The 18,652-nt window shown below is 39.9% G+C and overlaps 1 protein-coding gene across 1 annotated transcript in view; it reads right to left on the bottom strand.

Moving 5' to 3' along the window:
* tgfbr3 (transforming growth factor, beta receptor III) overlaps positions 1-18,652 on the bottom strand; it is an 89,714-nt gene that overhangs the window by 50,595 nt on the left and 20,467 nt on the right. Inside the window, exon 3 of the mRNA XM_059341102.1 lies at positions 12,119-12,306. Within this exon, the coding sequence (XP_059197085.1) occupies positions 12,119-12,306 (188 nt within the window). The remainder of the gene's footprint in view (positions 1-12,118; positions 12,307-18,652) is intronic.

The following is an 18,652-nucleotide window of genomic DNA, read 5'->3' as shown; positions in this document are numbered from 1 at the left end:
GAAAACTATTTCTCTGTATCTCTCAAACACACACACTGTATGCTCCTATCAGCTTCTATCTCTATTCAATCCAGTGAAGTGTGAGTTTTATCTTCTGCTCTACTCTGCGTTCAAAGACTTGTCACTGTGATGCTGCATGAAGCTATTTAACAAGGGACAACGACAGCCCAGACAGAGTTAACATGAAGCATCAAAGCCTAATTATCAGCCTTCCACAGATGTACGCCCTGGAGAAGAGCAACACAAACGAGTGTTTAGTGATGTGGTCCATGAAAGTGCTGCACAAATCATTAAAAAGTCCCTTGGAGAGAAGAAAATGGAAGAAATTACTGAATAGTTATCTATGAGGCAAACTGGATGGTGATCCAAACAAACAAATCAGCGACTCAGAAGCTCACTGCTCTACTTTTTTTTTTTTTTTGCATTTTTGCTTCCACCTTCGTCCAGACTGTGGAAAAAGCGTGCGTATCACTCCTCTGAGAATAACAAAAAACCAAGATATAATCATACCTGGCTTGGCTTTGAGGCCCTGGCTTTGAGAGATGGAAGAGAGAGGAAGAATGAGAGCAAGTGAGAGAGTTGTAAAAGAACCCAGACAGAAACATTTCCAGAAGACGTGAGTCACCTGAAAACACACGCATAAACAGAGCGCTGAGGTGAGGAAGTGCCAAGAGGCACTGATGGTAAAAAGAGAAAACTGTGGTATTTATCTGCTATTATCCAAGATTTAGCAGGTAAACAATGATAAAACCGAGCTCAGTTTTCACTAGAGCTGGGTTGCACAATATGAGCCATGATCAGGACTCGACAGCAGCTGGTGTTCATCTCTGCCCACTGAGTTGCCGTCATGAGGTTTGGTAAGACTGGTGCGCTTAGCAACAGACCTTGTCACACAGCCAGGGTGTGGAGAGAAGAGGTGCAGAAACACCAGGCATCAAAGTGCCTCTAATGGTGTTCGCAAGGATCAGGTGGCGCTGAGTTGTCCCTCTTGCAGTTACCTTCATGGGATCCTGTGGAGAGGGTCTGCCGGGAACGGGAGGCCACGCCTGATTGATTATCGGGAGGCTGGCACCGGGATTTGAAGGTCCAGTGTCCATTACAGTTACACATTTGCCAGCAACCATGGGCTTGTCTAGACCTATCACGTTACTGAAATTACACTCCACACAAGGGACGACAGCTGTAGCAGGATAAGCAAGGCCCGTCACAGAGCATACCATTAGTGGTGGTAGCATGTGTAAACAATGGAAATGTTAAAAAAGAAACAATACAGCTTGAACTTTAAGCTCTAAATCGGCTTCAACAACAAACACAGCACCAACTGGAACTCAAAAGATGAATCATACACAAGTCTTTATTGTATAACAAAGCCACATGGTTAGATTTAGAAAGCACTGATGCTCCTGACAGTGTAATTGTAATGCTTGATTTGTTTGTCCTGTCTTGAGCATGTGGTTGCAATTTTATGACCTTTCCAGGCAACTAAATCACACTAAGTTTCAAGTGTGCTCCATAAACACTGTGAATCAACATTGTAATGCAATACTTTATGGACAAATATCGTGCCCGACAGTGTAACCAGCAGACGCTCTGCAGTCAGAGCTCAGTATCAGTGCAGCTCAGTGTCCTTGCAGTTTCCTTTATTGACAGAGCTGATTAAGTGCCTGATGATCCCTGTTGGTTCAGAGAAAACCCCAAACATCCTTTAATTAGCCTAAAAGTAGGACTAATCTAGGCACACATTCGCCCTCCCAGGAAATAATAATCAAGGAAAGCACAATGTATTCCATGACATGAAACAGAGACACACTGAACGATGTCTGAATAACAACCATATTTTAACCTCTCAAGCTCCTTGAGGACGTCGGCATCCTTGGCCAACTCTTTGTCTTTCAGAGACTGGAGCAGGCTCAAGTTTAAAGCTGCAGTGAAGTGAAGTTATTGGTATAATTTGGAACAAGAAGGCCTAATGATCCATAGGTACCTACTATGTCATGTCTGAAAATGACATGGGCATTTTCACAGGGGTCCCTTGACCTCTGACCTCAAGTTATATGAATGAAAATAGGTTCTATAGGTAACCACAAGCTTTACAGACATGCCCACTTCATGCTAATTCCATGCAGTTTAGGACAAAAACCATGCTGTTTTACAAATGTCTTGTTTTCACCTATTGTATTTGAATGTTTTTGCCTACTGGAGTCCATAAACAGTCTTGGAATTGCATAAATTGGGAATGAGAGTTTTGTGGATCAAATTAGCCCAATATTGTTCATGTGTGATGATGTTACTCCCCATTGTAGCATTTCATTGTAGTCAAACCATATATTGAAACATTATGGGACTTCTAGGATAATGAAGTCTTGTGAAACTTTACAATCACAAACTAGAGACCTAGAGAATTCAGAGGATGTTCGGCTTTCCTAGTTATATTGACAATAAAAGGGTTTCTCAGCAGTTTCCATAACAAAAGGGCTCACCCTTCCATCACCAAAAAATGCACTTAATGCAAAGGTTTTTGCACAGTATGCATTTTTCTATGCTGTTTCTTTAGGTCTCGGTATCTTAATCTGATATTCTGAAGGGATATTTGATCTTTTTATCAATTCTTAAGTGGTCAACAATGTTTAAATTCAGCACCAAATCTGTGTAACAAATGGCATCAACCCCAAAAATGTGCCATCAATCTTATGATCATCCTATAAAACATAATGAAGTATTGGAAATGGCAATCATATACTCCTATAATTTTCCAAGCCTTTATAACTAAAATGTTTATCGCAGATTTATGACTTGACATGCAGTGCTGAATTGCATCTCAAATTTATCTTTGGGTTTCCAGCTTTCAGAAGACGTATACTACTTATTCTAAATAAACAACATAAAAATAGTTTAAAAAAAAACACACACAACTTGACAGATAAAATTCTGCATGCTAAACCGTGGAACACTGCAAAAGTTGAAAACAAAGAAGGCTGGCTCAGAGCTGAAAAGTCATGGCTCCAAGAGGAGAAAGGCACACTGCCTGGGACCAATCATACTGTGTTATCTGATGTGTGAGTATGTGCGTGTGTCTTGTCTGTCTGGATCTTGGTTCTTTCTGGATCACTGAGGGTGTACAGAGGGAAGGAGAGCCGGACCAAAGCCTGTTGACCGCTCTTATCAGTGCCACCCACATATTTGAGTGCGATGGGATGCTACCTGGAGCCTTTCCCCTGCACTGTGATGGTAATCAGTCTGCACTCAGCTCAACGCCAAGCTGCAAGAAAACAGCCTGGAAAGACGTCAAAGTGAGACGGGGGCTCTGGATAGTGATCTTTGAGTGATATGGCAGAATGGCAGGACATGCTGAAGAAAATAGCACAGCGTCGAGGCAGGGGAACTGGTTCAGCAGCATTTAATCACTCATGAGATTAAAGTCAAATAGGAATTAAAATCAATCTCTGCAAAGCAATATTTACTTTTTGGTTCTTGTTGGTGCTATAATTTCATTGGTAATGTCTGTGTAGGTAGGCACAAATAATACTTTGTAATATAACTTCAATTTCAATAGCCACAGAGGCTGTAAATTAACTGGAGTTTAATGTTACATTTGTGATTGGTGAAGTCCTTCCTTCATCCTTTTGCTTTTAGTGTTCTACCCAAGCAGCGACCTCTGGCCACGAAAATAAAGCCAATGTGGAAGTGCCTGAAACCTGTGTTCTTTCCAATGGCCAGCAGGGGGCGACCCTATTGGTTGCAAAAAGAAATCAGTTTAGATTTAAGTCAATAGGAAAATAACCATACTTCTCACTTGATTTATTTACCTCCTTTATTGATTGTCTCAATCGCTTGTTTCACAAGTCTTCTTTTTTACGGCATGATTTTGAAAAATATTGTCTTATTCAGTTTTCAGTTGGACTTAAAGACACTCTAAGGAGTTGGCTGTTCGTTTTGAATACTGATTGGCCCTTGCTAACCAAGCTAGCTAGCTGGCTAGCACAAGTGTTCAGTGATGATGTAGGATCATTCCGGCTCCCGATTCATTCTGTGTATGCATTGGTTGTAAAAAAAACAAAACTCTATGGTGACGGTTATAAACCAATTTGGCGACATCCAAAATTCAGAATTCAAGGTTTCAAAACTGGAGTCAACAAACCAGCAGGTGACATCCTGGTGACTATATTCACTATTTTTATACAGTCTATGCTTCTAGTTTTATTATCAAATGTATTCACATTAGGAAAACTCCCAGGAGAAAATGACTAGTGAGCCCCAAAGAAAGTTTAAATAAAAACTTTTCTGGCTTTGTGTGTGCAGCTTGTCTTGTGTATGAGTTCTGCTCTTATCTGACACTGTGCTCTCGCCAGCTGTTTGTGCGCGGTGAGCTCCTCCAGCTAGTCACTTATGCAGTCAAAGATATCTGCGAATTCCAGCTGATAAAACAATCATCTGCTCTGCCTCACCCTGATTCAGAGCCAGTGGCTATGTTTGATGTTTGCCTTTGGTAAACTGATTAGAGAAAGATGGCAGATTCCAGATATCACCGGCCCCTTATGTTTATTTTCTACCCTATCACCCGACTGCATCCCCAGACAGGCCTCTTGTTTTGAGTCGCTTATTCCTGCTCTGCAGTTTGCAGCAACTGGGGAAGTATACGTTTGCCAGAGTGCCAAGCTCTGCACTAATGCACATGTGGTGGTGGCTTGTTAGCAGGGTGCAAAAGGCCACTTTAGCATGTGACAGAAGGAACATATGGAAAAATGTTCAAAGCTGATACCTACACCGTTGAACCAAAGCTGGGGGAACAAAAAAGCACACTTCAGGATGAGGTCATTGTTTTGGTAGAGCTTAAGTGGCAAAACACCAACACCTGCAGGTCAATAGTCAACTGACAAAAATATATTTTTGCTTCACAGTCCCAAAGGGTTTAAAGCTTGGATGAAATTTCAGCAGCAAGTCTATTCTACAGCACAGATCTCTCTGACTGTAACTCATTTGTTCTCTTATTCTAGAAGATAAGATCTTTTTTTATACAATCTAATTGAATTTTGTGAAAATGTGAACATTATTCTGCCATTATTTGAGGAAACCAATACCCGCAGACATGCAAAGCCCCAACCTCGCAATACAAGCTTTACTATGAATTGCCAGCCCAGAACAGTCACTCTACTAGTCCTGTTCCAGGACACTGGATCTGAGCCCGGGTTGTCTTTCATTTAGAGGCCCACATGGGTATAAGAGACAAAAAGGGCTTCTGTTACTTTGATCAGAACCACTGGAGCTGAGGAAATCATCACTTTTTTCTTCAGACAAATGTGAATAACACTTTTGAAATAAAAAATATATATTATCCAGGCGAGCCATTGTCAGTGTTGGTCTTTTATGGAAAAGGAGAGTTAAGGATTTATGAAACAAACAGCCCACTGTCTCAAAGAAATGTTGAGTAAAAATCCAGAGTATGAGAAAAAATGTTTGTTTGAAATTGCAAACCTAGCCAAATAAAGCCACGATGGTTGATGTCTTGGGTCGGTGTAATTTCAGGATTTAAAAAAAATAACAAAGACTGAAAAGTTCTTCTTCAAGTGGGGCCATTGTCTAACTGGACCAAGGCATCGCTGACCTAGTTTGGAGAAAAACTCTTCTGGAAATACTAAAGTTTTTACAAACTCCCCACTGAAATCAGTTTCTAAGCCAAGCAAGGGGCTCTGTGAGGCTTTGACAGTGCCAACATGATGATATTAACCAAGTATAATGTTTACCATATTCACTGTCTTAGTTTAGCATGTTTAGCAACATTTGGTACAGCCAAGACTGATGGGAATGTCCATTTGCATTTTTACCCTCAAAATGGCACCAGATCAATAAATCAATACATCTCATGCGTCATTAAAACTCATCCTGAACGTTGACTGTGCGTCACATTTCATGGACATTGATCCACAAGTTTGTTGCTAGTACCACCACTCTGTGGTGGTACTAGCAACCACTCTGTGGTGGTGCTAGCGGAAAAGTCAGGGGGGATCACCAAAGTCATTTGGATCCAGGAACTATAAATGTCAGTACAACATTTCATTGCAATCCATTGAGTAGATTTTGAGACATTTCGATCTGGACCAAAATGTTGTTTTTTTCAGAGTTTTTCGACTAAACGTACCAGCTCCATAACTAAATGAAGACAAATAAAAAAGCAAACTTTAGTCAGAGTATGTGCAAGGTGAGACATTGGACAAATGTTTCTGAAAAAAGTGGCAAGTATACCATAGAGGCAGAAGTAAAATGAGACTGACCAATACAAATGATGATTGTGAGTGACTTTCTGACTTTATCAGAGACTTTGCATGAATGTGATTGTTCAAAACCTAAAAATTACTTATTTTTCCTACTGCCATGTTTCAATACTACAACAACAAAGTGATAATCACTCGCTCATCGGTGGACCCTAAGAACGGAAACTGAGCAGTTAAATACTGTATTTAAGTACAGCTGTTGGGAAGCCGGACTTGACTTTAGTCGTTTGATTTCTGAGGGAATACTTGTGAAAGTGGAAAGAAACCATTTCCAAATGTATTATTTTATGTTGATACAAGAGCTTAACAGCTGTAACATATTTTAAAATCAGCAGCAAGAACAATAAAAGAATGACTCCATTTAAACTTCCCTGTTTTTCAGCCTTGTATTCTTTCAACTCAGCAGATTTGAGCACATGGCTTGAGAATCACTAGAATACTATCCAAAATATTATTGTGGGTATTTCTAGCTTGAGGCTACTTGAATGAATGATTACAATATTTTTCTCCTTTTGGTGTGTTTATTCTACGGTGACGGCTAGCCCTGTAAATGTGAGCATATCCCAGTCGAAGCACTGTGCACAGTCACTACTGAGGTGTTCTGTTGCACTTAATAACTCAGCTTTGGTGTGTAGATTGGCACAGAGCCAAAGTGTGTATTCTGAGTCAGGTCCAGCTGTGCATTTCTTTCTGTGGATAACAGTTCATAGCCTTTAGTTAATACCCATACTGAATGGGTTCACTGGTGCAGGCAGGAAACAATTCATTTCTCTCACGTCTTCACTGAAAATATGGACAAACTGCAAACCACGACTTTCACACATGGTTGTGGAAGAGATTTGAAGCAGGCCTCACACATCGTGGCTGCAGGATATGTGTGTGCCTATGTGTGTATAAAACTGTCTCAAATAGACCATGTGATCCCCTTTGTCCGCATTAGAGCGTGCACACCATGTGCAATAGCAGATTTATTCCCCTACCTGGTCAAGACTTGGTTTTTGCAGACGTTATTAAGGAGTCACTGGGGCACACCATGTTCTCCAGCAGCCCCTCAACCCAGACAGCCAGTCCAGCACAGCCAGAGCTGAGCCACAGGCACCTCTTGTACTGCAGGCCATCATTCAAAACAACCAAATACAGTCTGTTCTGTGGCCCAGACACCACTTCCTCCCCCATCAGCAGAGGTGAGGAGGAGCGCTCCGAGAAAATCTACATAATCGCAGACTGACCAGGCACCTCTCTGCTGACATTGAAAATAAGCAAAGGATACACATGGAAAAGCAAATACGGAAAAGACCCATTACTGAGAGTGAAATCAATTTGGACGCTTCCAAATCTGACAACTATAAAAACACCAAAATTAAAGAAACTATTGCAGTGGCCATTTATAATGTGAGTGTTCAGGAACTCCTCGTTATTGCTGCTTGCAGCTTTCTCAAGAACCGCTCATCCAAACATATATCATGGCTGTGTCCCCAAGCAATGCTAGAGTATGTGTCATTTGCTACCTATTTGGAGTGCTGGGCAATTTTTGTAGTGGTCAAACCGTGGAATCACAATGGCCCAAAAAGTATTTTCCCATAGACTTATACTGGAAAACAAACATCTGTAAATTTTTTCTTATAACAACCCCCAAAAACGTAGTCATTTCAATATCAGAATTTGACTCATTTGGTCCGATAACATTTTGGAGTCTAGAAGATCAAGATGATAAAATCATTTTTTAGTTTGCTTGCTGGTACTGAAGGTGGTGTCACCTTTGGTTAGAGCAAGGATAGCTGTTTCACATCTTTATGCTAACAAAAAGGCTTAACTAAAGCTATCCCTATAAGAGGTTGCCATTTGAAGGTGAAAACTTGAAATTAACATTTAATTTTGAATTCATTATATTCATCAAAGAGGTTATGGTTTATGGTCTTGGGCCAAAAACGTCTTTAGCCTAAAATGACAAAACACACACTGACAACAAATCCAGCTGTATAGATAGCCATATTTTAGCAAAGATATGGGTGACTGGCACAAACTGAGTATACAGATGGACAGAGGAGAAATGGATTATGCTTCAAGAGTGGTTTGAAAAGTTTATGTGAGTGTTTTATTTCGCAGTGAAACTGGGATGCTGTTGGAATCCAACTATTCTGAATCCAAACTGACTATCAAACTATGCAAAGGAGCAACCTATAAACCAGGCCTAAAGGTGTTACTATTTGATATCCAAAACACATTTTCAGTATAATATTCCTTTAAGCAATAATGTTCAAGAAACCTTCCTTACTTTCAACGTTTCTTGCTGTCAATTTGCTTCAGAAATGAGGGATACGTTTCATGCTTTAGACTCAAATTGGTCAAGGATAAAAAGATTAGAGCTGTGATCCTTTTTACAGCCTCTTAGACGACAGCAATCATCAAATGTGGCCAAGGATGATTGTAAGATATCAGTCATTTTAAATGGTAATCCTTTTTTCCATTAGATATTGAATGATCCTGTCATGGAAGATCACAGATCGGGGTCAGATTGTGTCAATGACACCAAAGTGAGATGCACTGTGTGCCCTCTGACACGGTCTTGTTGAAGGCTAAGCACTTAGGAAGAGGATGCTTGTGTCCGAATTGGCCAATCCGTGCCCACGACCAGATGGAAATGCAATCAAGGACTAGAGTGGGAGTGGGGATCTTATCTTATCATAAGCAGAAACCTCCACTCACGGAAACCACTTTCTGCTGGGCCACCTAATCTCAGCTCGAGCTGGAGTGACCTTCTGCAGCCAAGGCTGTAGGCAGGGGAACAGACAGCTGGATTTCTGCCTCCTCCGCAAAAGTCCTCACTTGACCATGGAGGTGATGGGTTACCAACAGCTGGATAAATTGACGTGAAGAGATGGATTTCACAGATCCTCAAACTAGGTTTTACTGGACTATCTGTTACAGTTATGCTGTGAGCTAATTATTCTATACATCTGTTAAGAAAGAAAACTATGTAAAGTAAATGTATGTACATTTTTAGATGCAACCGAGAACTACTTACGGTGTCCAAATGTGTTTATTTCAATTATGCACTCATCACTCTACTTTAAGTCCCAATAAATACACTCTGTAGAAGACTAATAATAAACAAAAGCAAACGAAAATTCCTTTTACCACCAGACCTTGTCAGTTGACTGTACTCTTGAACCATTATTTGGTCCGTAACGACCAGAAGAAGTGTCTCTTGAGACCAAGTGAAAATAGGATGGAGACAGCCAGTCTCATGGATTGTGACAGCTTCAACAGCAGTAAAAATACAGTTAAGATTGTTTGACTTTCTGAAGTGTCCTTGTTGGAACAAGTTTAAAAACAGAAAAAAATCCTTGGCATTTATGTCAAGGATCCTTATTGTACAGACTCTGCCTTGCACTCAACTAGGGTTGGGCGATTTCAACCAAATTGGCACATGACAACGTCCACAGTGAAACATCTCAATGGATGATGATATTGTCAGCACAAGTCAACTATTCAACTCATATGGGCACATAACGGACCGCAGGGGCTATATCCACCTTTAGGAATAAAAGGGATGTCTGTTATTCTATGAATTCTTTCACCAAAAATGGGTGCATTACATTGGATGTAAAAAAAGAACTAATTTTTAAGTTGATGTGATAGCCCTAGTGTGTACCAAATTTTTATTTGATTTTGATAAATATATAAATAAATCAGAATGGTTACTTTTTAAGCTCTTAATAAATAACACCACAAATACACGCCCAGGTGACGGTGAAGGTGTGCATGGGGGGTGAGGCTTTTATCACGATGACGGGCTCAGTGGTCGATCTTGATGGACGACGACATCATCTGTTGGCCCACCCTACCCTCAACAATCTATCAAACCCATATAAGGTAGCTGTTACTCACTGTGCAGAGAGGGTATGCATGCTAAACCTGTATCCTTTGCAATAGATCTTTTGCACATGCATCCATTGTGATGTTAAGTCTGAAACAACCTCCTGCTCAACCTTAAACAATGTCAAAATCAACAAAATCTGTCATATCTTACATGTAAAAAACCCTGAGGCTGACTTCAACTTCTCAACATTACACTGTTTGGAGTAAACATGACAAATTACAACAAAAGACAAATCCTTCTTGTTGTTATGATCGCAGACTCAGCCACTGAAACCAGAGTCATTTCTGTATTTACCTGCTGATGCAGCATAAGCACCCCCCCTGTGTTTCTGTATGTTTGGCCTTGGCAACGCTTAAGCCTACATCAGCAGCAGAAATGCAATGGCAAGTCTATACATGCTGCTTTTCACACTGCTGTGACTGAGGGGGATGGGAACGTGGGACAGTTTAAAATCCAGACACAGCTTTTTCAAAGGCCGTGGGGCCATGATTCATCTACAAACTATTGCTAACTTTGAGGAATCCTGCCATGAGAATTGCTGTACACCACCTGAAGACAGGGAGTTGTTTCAAAACCGCCATTAACCTTTAGAGCATTATCAGGAGATGTGCTGACAGTTTGAATGAGTCCACTAAAGAGAGCTGCTCAAAACAAATAAGAAGTGGTTGGAAAATGCCTCAGCACAGACATTTAAATGACTGACTAATCACTGTCGTGTTTTTCCCACTTTAGAAAGTCATGGGTTAGGTAAGGTAAGCCCATCTGATCATCAGAATCAGGTTTATTGCCAAGTAGGTTTTCACATGCAAGGAATTTGCCTTGATGTTTGAGAAAATAAAAATACAAATCATGAAGTTTGGAAAAGGTTTACTTTACCTCCATTAACAATGAGATCCAAAAATGTATTCTTAAAAGTTATTTACTGTATGAGGTTTGTGTATGTAAAGCTTGCTCGGGCTCAACTTTGGGGAATTTTGATTTTGATTGCCGTTGATTATTAGCAAGCCTTCCTGACAGTGTTTACCTTTGACAGAACGGAAAAACTGGAGTCAAAAATGAAGACTGCTGGCTCCATTCACTTTCATTTAACCCTCATTTGACAAATCATTAAGAATCCATGGTGCAATTACGTCTAGTGAGTAAAAGATGCGAACATATTGTCCCCTTAGCAACTATGACATTAAGTTTGCAAATGAACAGTGAACAGCTTACCAGCCTTTTTTAAATCTTGTCAATAATAAGGACAGTTAGATACTGCAGATCTCTACAACGGCCATGTCCTATCCCAAAATGTGTAAAAAATAATACATTTATCTGCACCTCATTCAGATCCGCTCCAAAACCTAATGGGTTCTTCCTTGGCACTACACCCTCACACCAATTTTTCCTGAAAACCAGGCCGGTAGTTTTTTCATAATCCTGCTAACAAACTAAAAAAATGAACTGAAAATGCCAAAGAGAAGTAAACTGTGCAGAGCAGAAACTAGCCAACTAACTAACTAGCCCTGCAATATTTCTTTAAAAACAAGCCTCTAGTGCCGTCAATTTTGTGGATGAACTTTACTTTGCAACACTAGTGTGATGGTGTACTATCTTGCTTTGGCCAAGAAGCTTTCTCTTAGCAAAGGAAAAAGGACTGGCAGCCATTATCAGAGCTACTGGTTAAAAATAGAGCAAACGAGGGCAGTGCTGCACATCTTGCACTCTTTATCAAGTCTCCAGAAGATGAGACGACAGGAAAACCATGGTGGAAGGCAGATCACCTCCCACTAGACTATTGTTAATGATGAAAAAACAAGGCTCAACTCTCTGCTTCCACTGATAGCAGACATAGGTTGAAAGAACTGTTGAATGCTTTGCTATGCACTATTTTTGCTCACAGTCTAATCTTGGCTTTTTTTATTGGAGGGTTATGGTGGTAGACAATATAACTGTAGTTTAACTTCTTCCACTACGAATGACTCACTTCAGCCGGGGTGTTGTCTGGTCCCTCTGGAGCATGTCCTCTCAGGTTGATGATGTGGACCTCCTGAGGGAGACTGGTGGTGCCCCTGCTTGCGCAGCCTGACAGGGCGGTGAAGCTCTTCAACGCAGCCTGCACTGGGTGTCCGTTCCCCACCGGCAGCAGCTCACACGGGCTGCGAAACAATGGCCCTTCAGGGAAGAGAAGAATACCGTTTTAACCAAATGCTACACAATGTGCAGGGATGTTTCAAATGTTTTTTTAATGTTAATTATGTATGAGTGATTTCTTGTAGTGTACACAATATTGTCCCATGGTCACAATGACGTAGTACAGAAAAGTGTAGGTCAACTTTTTAACAGCAAGAACACATAAATACAAAGTTTTTTTACATACTTTTTAATTGTTTTAATTGCATTTTATATTTTAGTTTTTATTAATTTAATCTGGGCTTTGAACATTTACCATATAAACACCATGAATACATATGCACACATTGAATCACCATTTGTCTTACTGTACCAGAGCATGTAATAACAACGTGCTAAATGTATGAAAAAAGATTGACGATGTGAATTTCTATTTTCAATACAAAGTGAATCCATTTTTTTTTAAATACAAAGTTTAATTCTTTCTTAGAAAAAAATCCTAATTTCATCATGAAACACAACTAGAACTAAACAATTGTATAAAAAAAGAATAAGTCAGCCAATTAACTTTTTCTCAGTACTATAATGTAGGTTTTTCCTTCACAACGTGTGAAACATATAATCAACATTCTGATTGCAATTCCTTTAGAGACAATTTTAACTTTTATTTTCCTTGAAAGGTCAAATTTAAATCCAAGAGCACTCTGTCCTGCAAAGCCTGGAACTAACCATTAGTTTTGGTCTTTGCTAGTTGCCTTGGAGATATGACAATATCCTGGACAAACATGGTCTAAGGTAATGGTTCAGGTCACACTGCACTACTGAATATGAAAAAAGTTGTATAAAACCTTAAGTGTCTCCCAAATCTCTCGACCTAAAAAAATTAAGTTAATGCAGAAGTGCCAAAAACTGCAATTCCTGCTGGGCTGGGGTGCCGGTTTTGCTGTTTGCTGTGCCTATTTCTTATGTTAAAAAGTGGTTGCCGCTGATTGCCACTGAAGGCCACAAACCAGGGATATAAAGGACAAAGATTTCACTCTCATTTGACCCTAAAAGTAGATGTGAGTGACCCAGAAATGACAATTTTGTATGACAATTTCACTGGCAACTTACTGTTGAGAAATGAGAAAAAAAGTGGGTCAAACAAAAAAGTTTGCTCTCATTTTGAGTTATGTTATCACCTGTCAGATCTGATTTGGTCGTCACAAACTGTTTATTTTCCACTTCCTTTATCAGCCATGAATTTCGTACTTTACTCTAGTAGTTTGTGCTCTCATTCCAGTAACAAAGCTCAGTCAATCAAGCAAAGCAGCACTCAGTAGGGTGTAGGGACACTGAAGCTCCGTCTGCTGGGTCTCCATCAGTGTTTTGTCTACTGCACAGTCAGCTGTGATGAACAGTTCAGTGACCTGTGAACGTCTGGGCTACTTGACTTAAACAAAGATTCACTGACGTTTACAGGGTCGCACTTAACATCCACGTTTGCTCTTGCATGATATGGAACTTCCTCTTCAGCCACAAGCTTTCAGGTGGTTAACAAACCACGCCACAGTCTGAAATCTTCTTACATTGTAAACTTCCCCTCCATCTGTATGACCCATTTAAACACATTCGGGGTGTAACTTGCACATACACAAGAATTCAGCCACCTCACATGAAGTCAGGGTGGCACAATAAGCAGCGCTGAGGTTTTGAAGCAGGTACTGAACAGCTCTTTTCCATTAGACATGTATACTATGAGAACGTCCGCGGCCAGGTTTTTTTCTTTCACGGGGTCAGACCTTGTGTTTTACCCCACAGCCTTGTGCCAGCTAAGGCCCGCTCACATTTCAAACACATCACGCGAAACTCGCAGAGGTTGCCAACAGCAATCAGATGGAACATTTGGAAATCATTAAAGTCTAAGTGAAAGACAGTTAGATAACAATGTTAAATTCTCCCCGGACCTACTCCAAAAACATAGTGCCTCAGCATTGGGGTACAGCTAAGGGGAAAAGTTTTTTTTTCTCTCAGAACACATAGCTATTGTTTTCTCTTTCCGTGCTGTGCAATAAGCCAACATTGCATCAGCATAAAGCCAGAGATTATGTATGGCATAGCTCCCCTCTCCTTGTTATGAGAAAAAAACAGGGGCTTTATTGTTACCATATATGTCTCTGGAGACAAACCCCAAGCCCTTGACAGATGTCTCAACCTGGTCTTCGTGCTGTCTCTTGCTGCTTGTGAATCACTCCAAGCCCAGATAGATTGTCTAAGAAGGAAGCTCTTATTGGGAGCATACATATATTAAAACATGGTAAGGTCTTTCTATGGTGATAAAAGCACAAGGCTTAATAGCAAAAACCTGCGGTGCATCAATATTTCAACCGCCACTCACCCCCTTCCCTCAACCCCCCTTCCTCCCAAAGGACCACAGCCTAACCATGTCATCAAGACTCACTCCCACAAACACGTCTGAGGGCAATCCAACTCACTTTTTCCCCTCACACACGGAGAATAACAAACAACTGCCAGACAAACAAAGAAAAACGAAGTTCTTTCTGGGAGACTGCCAAAAGATTACAATACACACTGGGCAATGATCTGATTTAAAAAATGGCTTAGAAATACAAATGAAAAAGAGAGGCATGTGGTTGTTAAGGGTACCACATGGACAGAAAAGTAGGACAGTCAGAGTTTTGCGGTGTTGTTTTTGCTGAGCTGAAGAGAAGTTATATTAGTCAGTCTGTCTGTTTATTACTTTGCTCCTCAGCAAATAGATTTTAATTGTCCCTAGAAGATGATTCATGTTAATTTTAGGAGGTCTGGATGTCAGTGCTTTTAAGGCATCAACAAAAAGTATCAAGTAAACTTCTCTGTTGAAATGATAACTGAATTTTATCCTTTTTTGAACCAAAATCTTGGGCTGACCAATATATCGATATGATATAAGACTTAATTGTCTTCGAGTTTGGCTATCATAATATGGCATAAGTGTTGTCTTTCCCTGGTTTTAAAGTTGATGTCATTTCCAAAACAGTTACGTTGCAGTTGGTTAAACCAAAACAATGAGCTGACAGACAAAGAAAAGCTCCACAGAGCCAGGGGGAACACTACAGATGATAATTTTCGGTGGGTTTATCACTGGGAGCAACATCTTTCTCATTACGTATAGTTAATTAATGATGATAATTGATAAAAGTCTTTAGTTCGGCCCATCCAATACTTTTGAATGGATTTTGTTGTGTAGTGAACCCTGCAGCTTGCAGGAGCAACTAGTGGGGATTTAGATTTTTATTTTTATACATTGTGTGTTTTGTGAGAATCAATGAATGCATTCAAACAAACATCTTTATTTGATCAGTTTAATAGAAATCTCATGAGTCTTTTACTGCAAATGGCTCAATCAAGAGCTATAAAGATATACTGTTGTTTCACTATCATAATCTATAGTAAATCTAGGAACCATAACATGACCTATAAACCTTTAAGTAGGGGGTTCACATTAGGGACCTGGGACCAGATCTGAGTACACTTGACACCAAAACCCAGTTTGTTTGATTTATGTGATAACTGTTTACTGTACCCAGGCATGGTTCATCGCTCAGTGCTCAGGTCCACTTGAAAAGGTGATTCTGAGTATGGTTCATGTGTATTCTTGTACAGTTCACATTCAGTGTGAAAACCAACTGTATCAAAACACTGAAGTTGACTGCTATTAAACACAAGTGTTTTTAATAGCAGCCAATCTCGTTCTCCACAGGTGATAAAGTATGACAGTAGCGGACTCCATTATGGGATTCATCTCTAGTGATCTTTGCGTACACAAATGTCACATAAATGATGATACAAGTTTAGTCTGGTATGGGACAAAATTATTAGACCCTTGTTTTCTTCAATTTCTTATTCATTTTAATGCCTGGTACAGCTAAAGGTACATTTGTTTGGACAAATATAATGATAACACACAATAAGAGTTTAATTTAAGAGCTGATATCTAGACATTTTAACCAAAATCATCATCAAGAAAACCATGTAAAACGTCTAGATATCAGCTCTTAAATTAAACTATTATGAGCTATTTATGTTGATATCATTATATCTGTCGAAACAAATATACCTTTAGTTGTACCAGGGATTAAAATGAACAATAAATTGAAGAAAACAATGGGTGGTCTAATATTTTTTTCCATGACTGTATGTAAAAGCTGAGCCCTTAAAATAAATACATAGCAGACTTCGCCACTCGTTCATTTGTTCTATCATGTTAAAAGCGAATGAGTTCTAATCCCATCACATATGCTATAGCCATTAGCCCACAGCAACAATGGACAGACAAAAAAAGGAAGAAAAAAAGGCGAGCGACTGTTGGACCTGCTACTTCTTTGTGTCTTCTGTCACCTTGTCTGTCTGCCCCTCTTCCCCGATTCTGTCTCCCCTCGTCTCTATATGTTTGTTCGGTCATCGATGGAGTACAGAGTATGTCCTGTCCAGCTGCTACTAGTGCCTTTTAGCTGGCCAGGCCAAACGCCCACAGCAGAGGAATGAGAGACGCTGTTGTTCAATGTGCCTGAAAAACAAGTCCAGCCAGACACTCTGCAGACTATACCACAAATACTGCCTTAACCCGACAGAAACAGCCAAATCTGATGTTAAATCTGATACTCCAGCTGTAACAGTAATCTCTAAAATTTATTGAAAGTCTTCAGAGAGATGAGAGCACCAACTGTATAAAAGATGAATGGCCGATAATGTAACCCCTAACTATATCCTATGATGAAATATGCAAGAAAAAAAATCTGTTGTGTCCATCTAGACCCTTTTGTCAATGCAGCTTACCACTTATGGTACCTCAAATTATTGTGGAAACTTAATGTGCAACTGCATTGTGGTAAGCTACAAAGTAATATTTCATAACCTCACCTCATAACATGAAAATGATCCATTAGTAAAAAGAGCTGCTGGGTTATTAAAGTCCACTTTCTGAACTGAAATAAAGAGGAGAGAAAAATCGCATCTGTGATTTCCAAAATATTGTATGTAGCATGAAGATGATTGTACCTTTATTATACTGTACATCAATCTAAATCCAGTCATACTAGCATACTGCTGAGAGACACAAGCTCTGAATCAGCAACAAGGAAAGCTAAGATACCGTAAAAGTTCTTTTTGAAATCCAACATCCTTCTCTAACATTCAAATCTGCTCTTTCAGCTTTGCATGCTGGGATATGTGACCTGTTTAATCGCAGAAAGATCTGAAACACTGAAAGGGGAAAAACACTGTTTTGAACAATCTAAACGTTACTGGGTACCACCCAACAGCTTGCTGTGCTCTGTGGTTTAACACACACACACACACAAACGCACACACACACACACACACACACTATGTATTAGGAAATGTAACAGAACTCAGTGGGGCGTTCCTTACAGCTGGCAAACTAACAAACAAAGGATCAGAAATTCATCCGTTTTTATTTTGCCACTAGCCTGTATGATATGATGCTTGTTATCGACTGCTATCCAGGATCCTACAGATCAGCTCAGGGCATCTCTGCATGTCCACAAGCAAACTGAAAGATGCCTTAACCATCAGATCTGCTCTGTGTGAGGACTCCCACACGAAGTCAGACGACAGGCAGCATTTCAATAACTCAGTGACAAATGTCACAGGTGTAAAAAACCACATCAAAGAGTGTAAGAAGAGTTTGTGGTTTATGCTGTGAAAGTCAGAAGTCAGAGGGAGATTTCAGGGTGGAAAAAATTACTTTCCTCACTGTTTTCAGTTTCAGTTTATAACTATAAGGCATTTTATAGCAATTTGATGTTGGTATCCTTCCTGACCAGGAATCAATAAAGGAAAACTCAACTTTCTAAAGACAATAATGTGTCTGAAACACTTGAAACAGCTGAAAAATAAGTTGGAGAGGTGATAAACTACTGTTCCTAAAGTGAAGTGAAGTGAAGTGAAGTGAAGTGAAGTGAAGTGAAGTGCTGAAAGAAGCTGAAGTTTCAGTTTACGTGGCCACACTGAAAAATAATTTGCATTTAAAGGGAACATATTTTCTCATGGTACGGTTTTGACATATAACAAATATGTTTCTAATCGAAGTCTGCAAGTCTGCGTAGTGAGGAGGTCACAGAGGATGGAGGGCTCAAACAAGCATGGGACTCTAACCCAGGAGACCACTGTTTGGTCCCTGTGTTGACTCATTTGAATTACTCATGTTAAAGTACTCATGTTATGAAACTTATGTAACAATTGTACTTAATTTAACGAGTTTTGTACTTTCTTTTTTAGCCGAAACCATGATCCTTTTCTAAACCTAACCAAGTAGTTGTGGTGCGTAAACTTAACCTGAGTCATTAACAATGTGTTTAACTCTGCAACAGTAATACAGGAGAAA

The sequence above is a fragment of the Centropristis striata genome, chromosome 9 (genome assembly GCF_030273125.1).
Source record: "Centropristis striata isolate RG_2023a ecotype Rhode Island chromosome 9, C.striata_1.0, whole genome shotgun sequence".
In the NCBI taxonomy this organism is placed as follows: Eukaryota; Metazoa; Chordata; class Actinopteri; order Perciformes; family Serranidae; genus Centropristis; species Centropristis striata.
The sequence above is the reverse complement of the archived record's forward strand: the minus strand, read 5'-3'. Positions and strand labels throughout refer to the sequence as shown.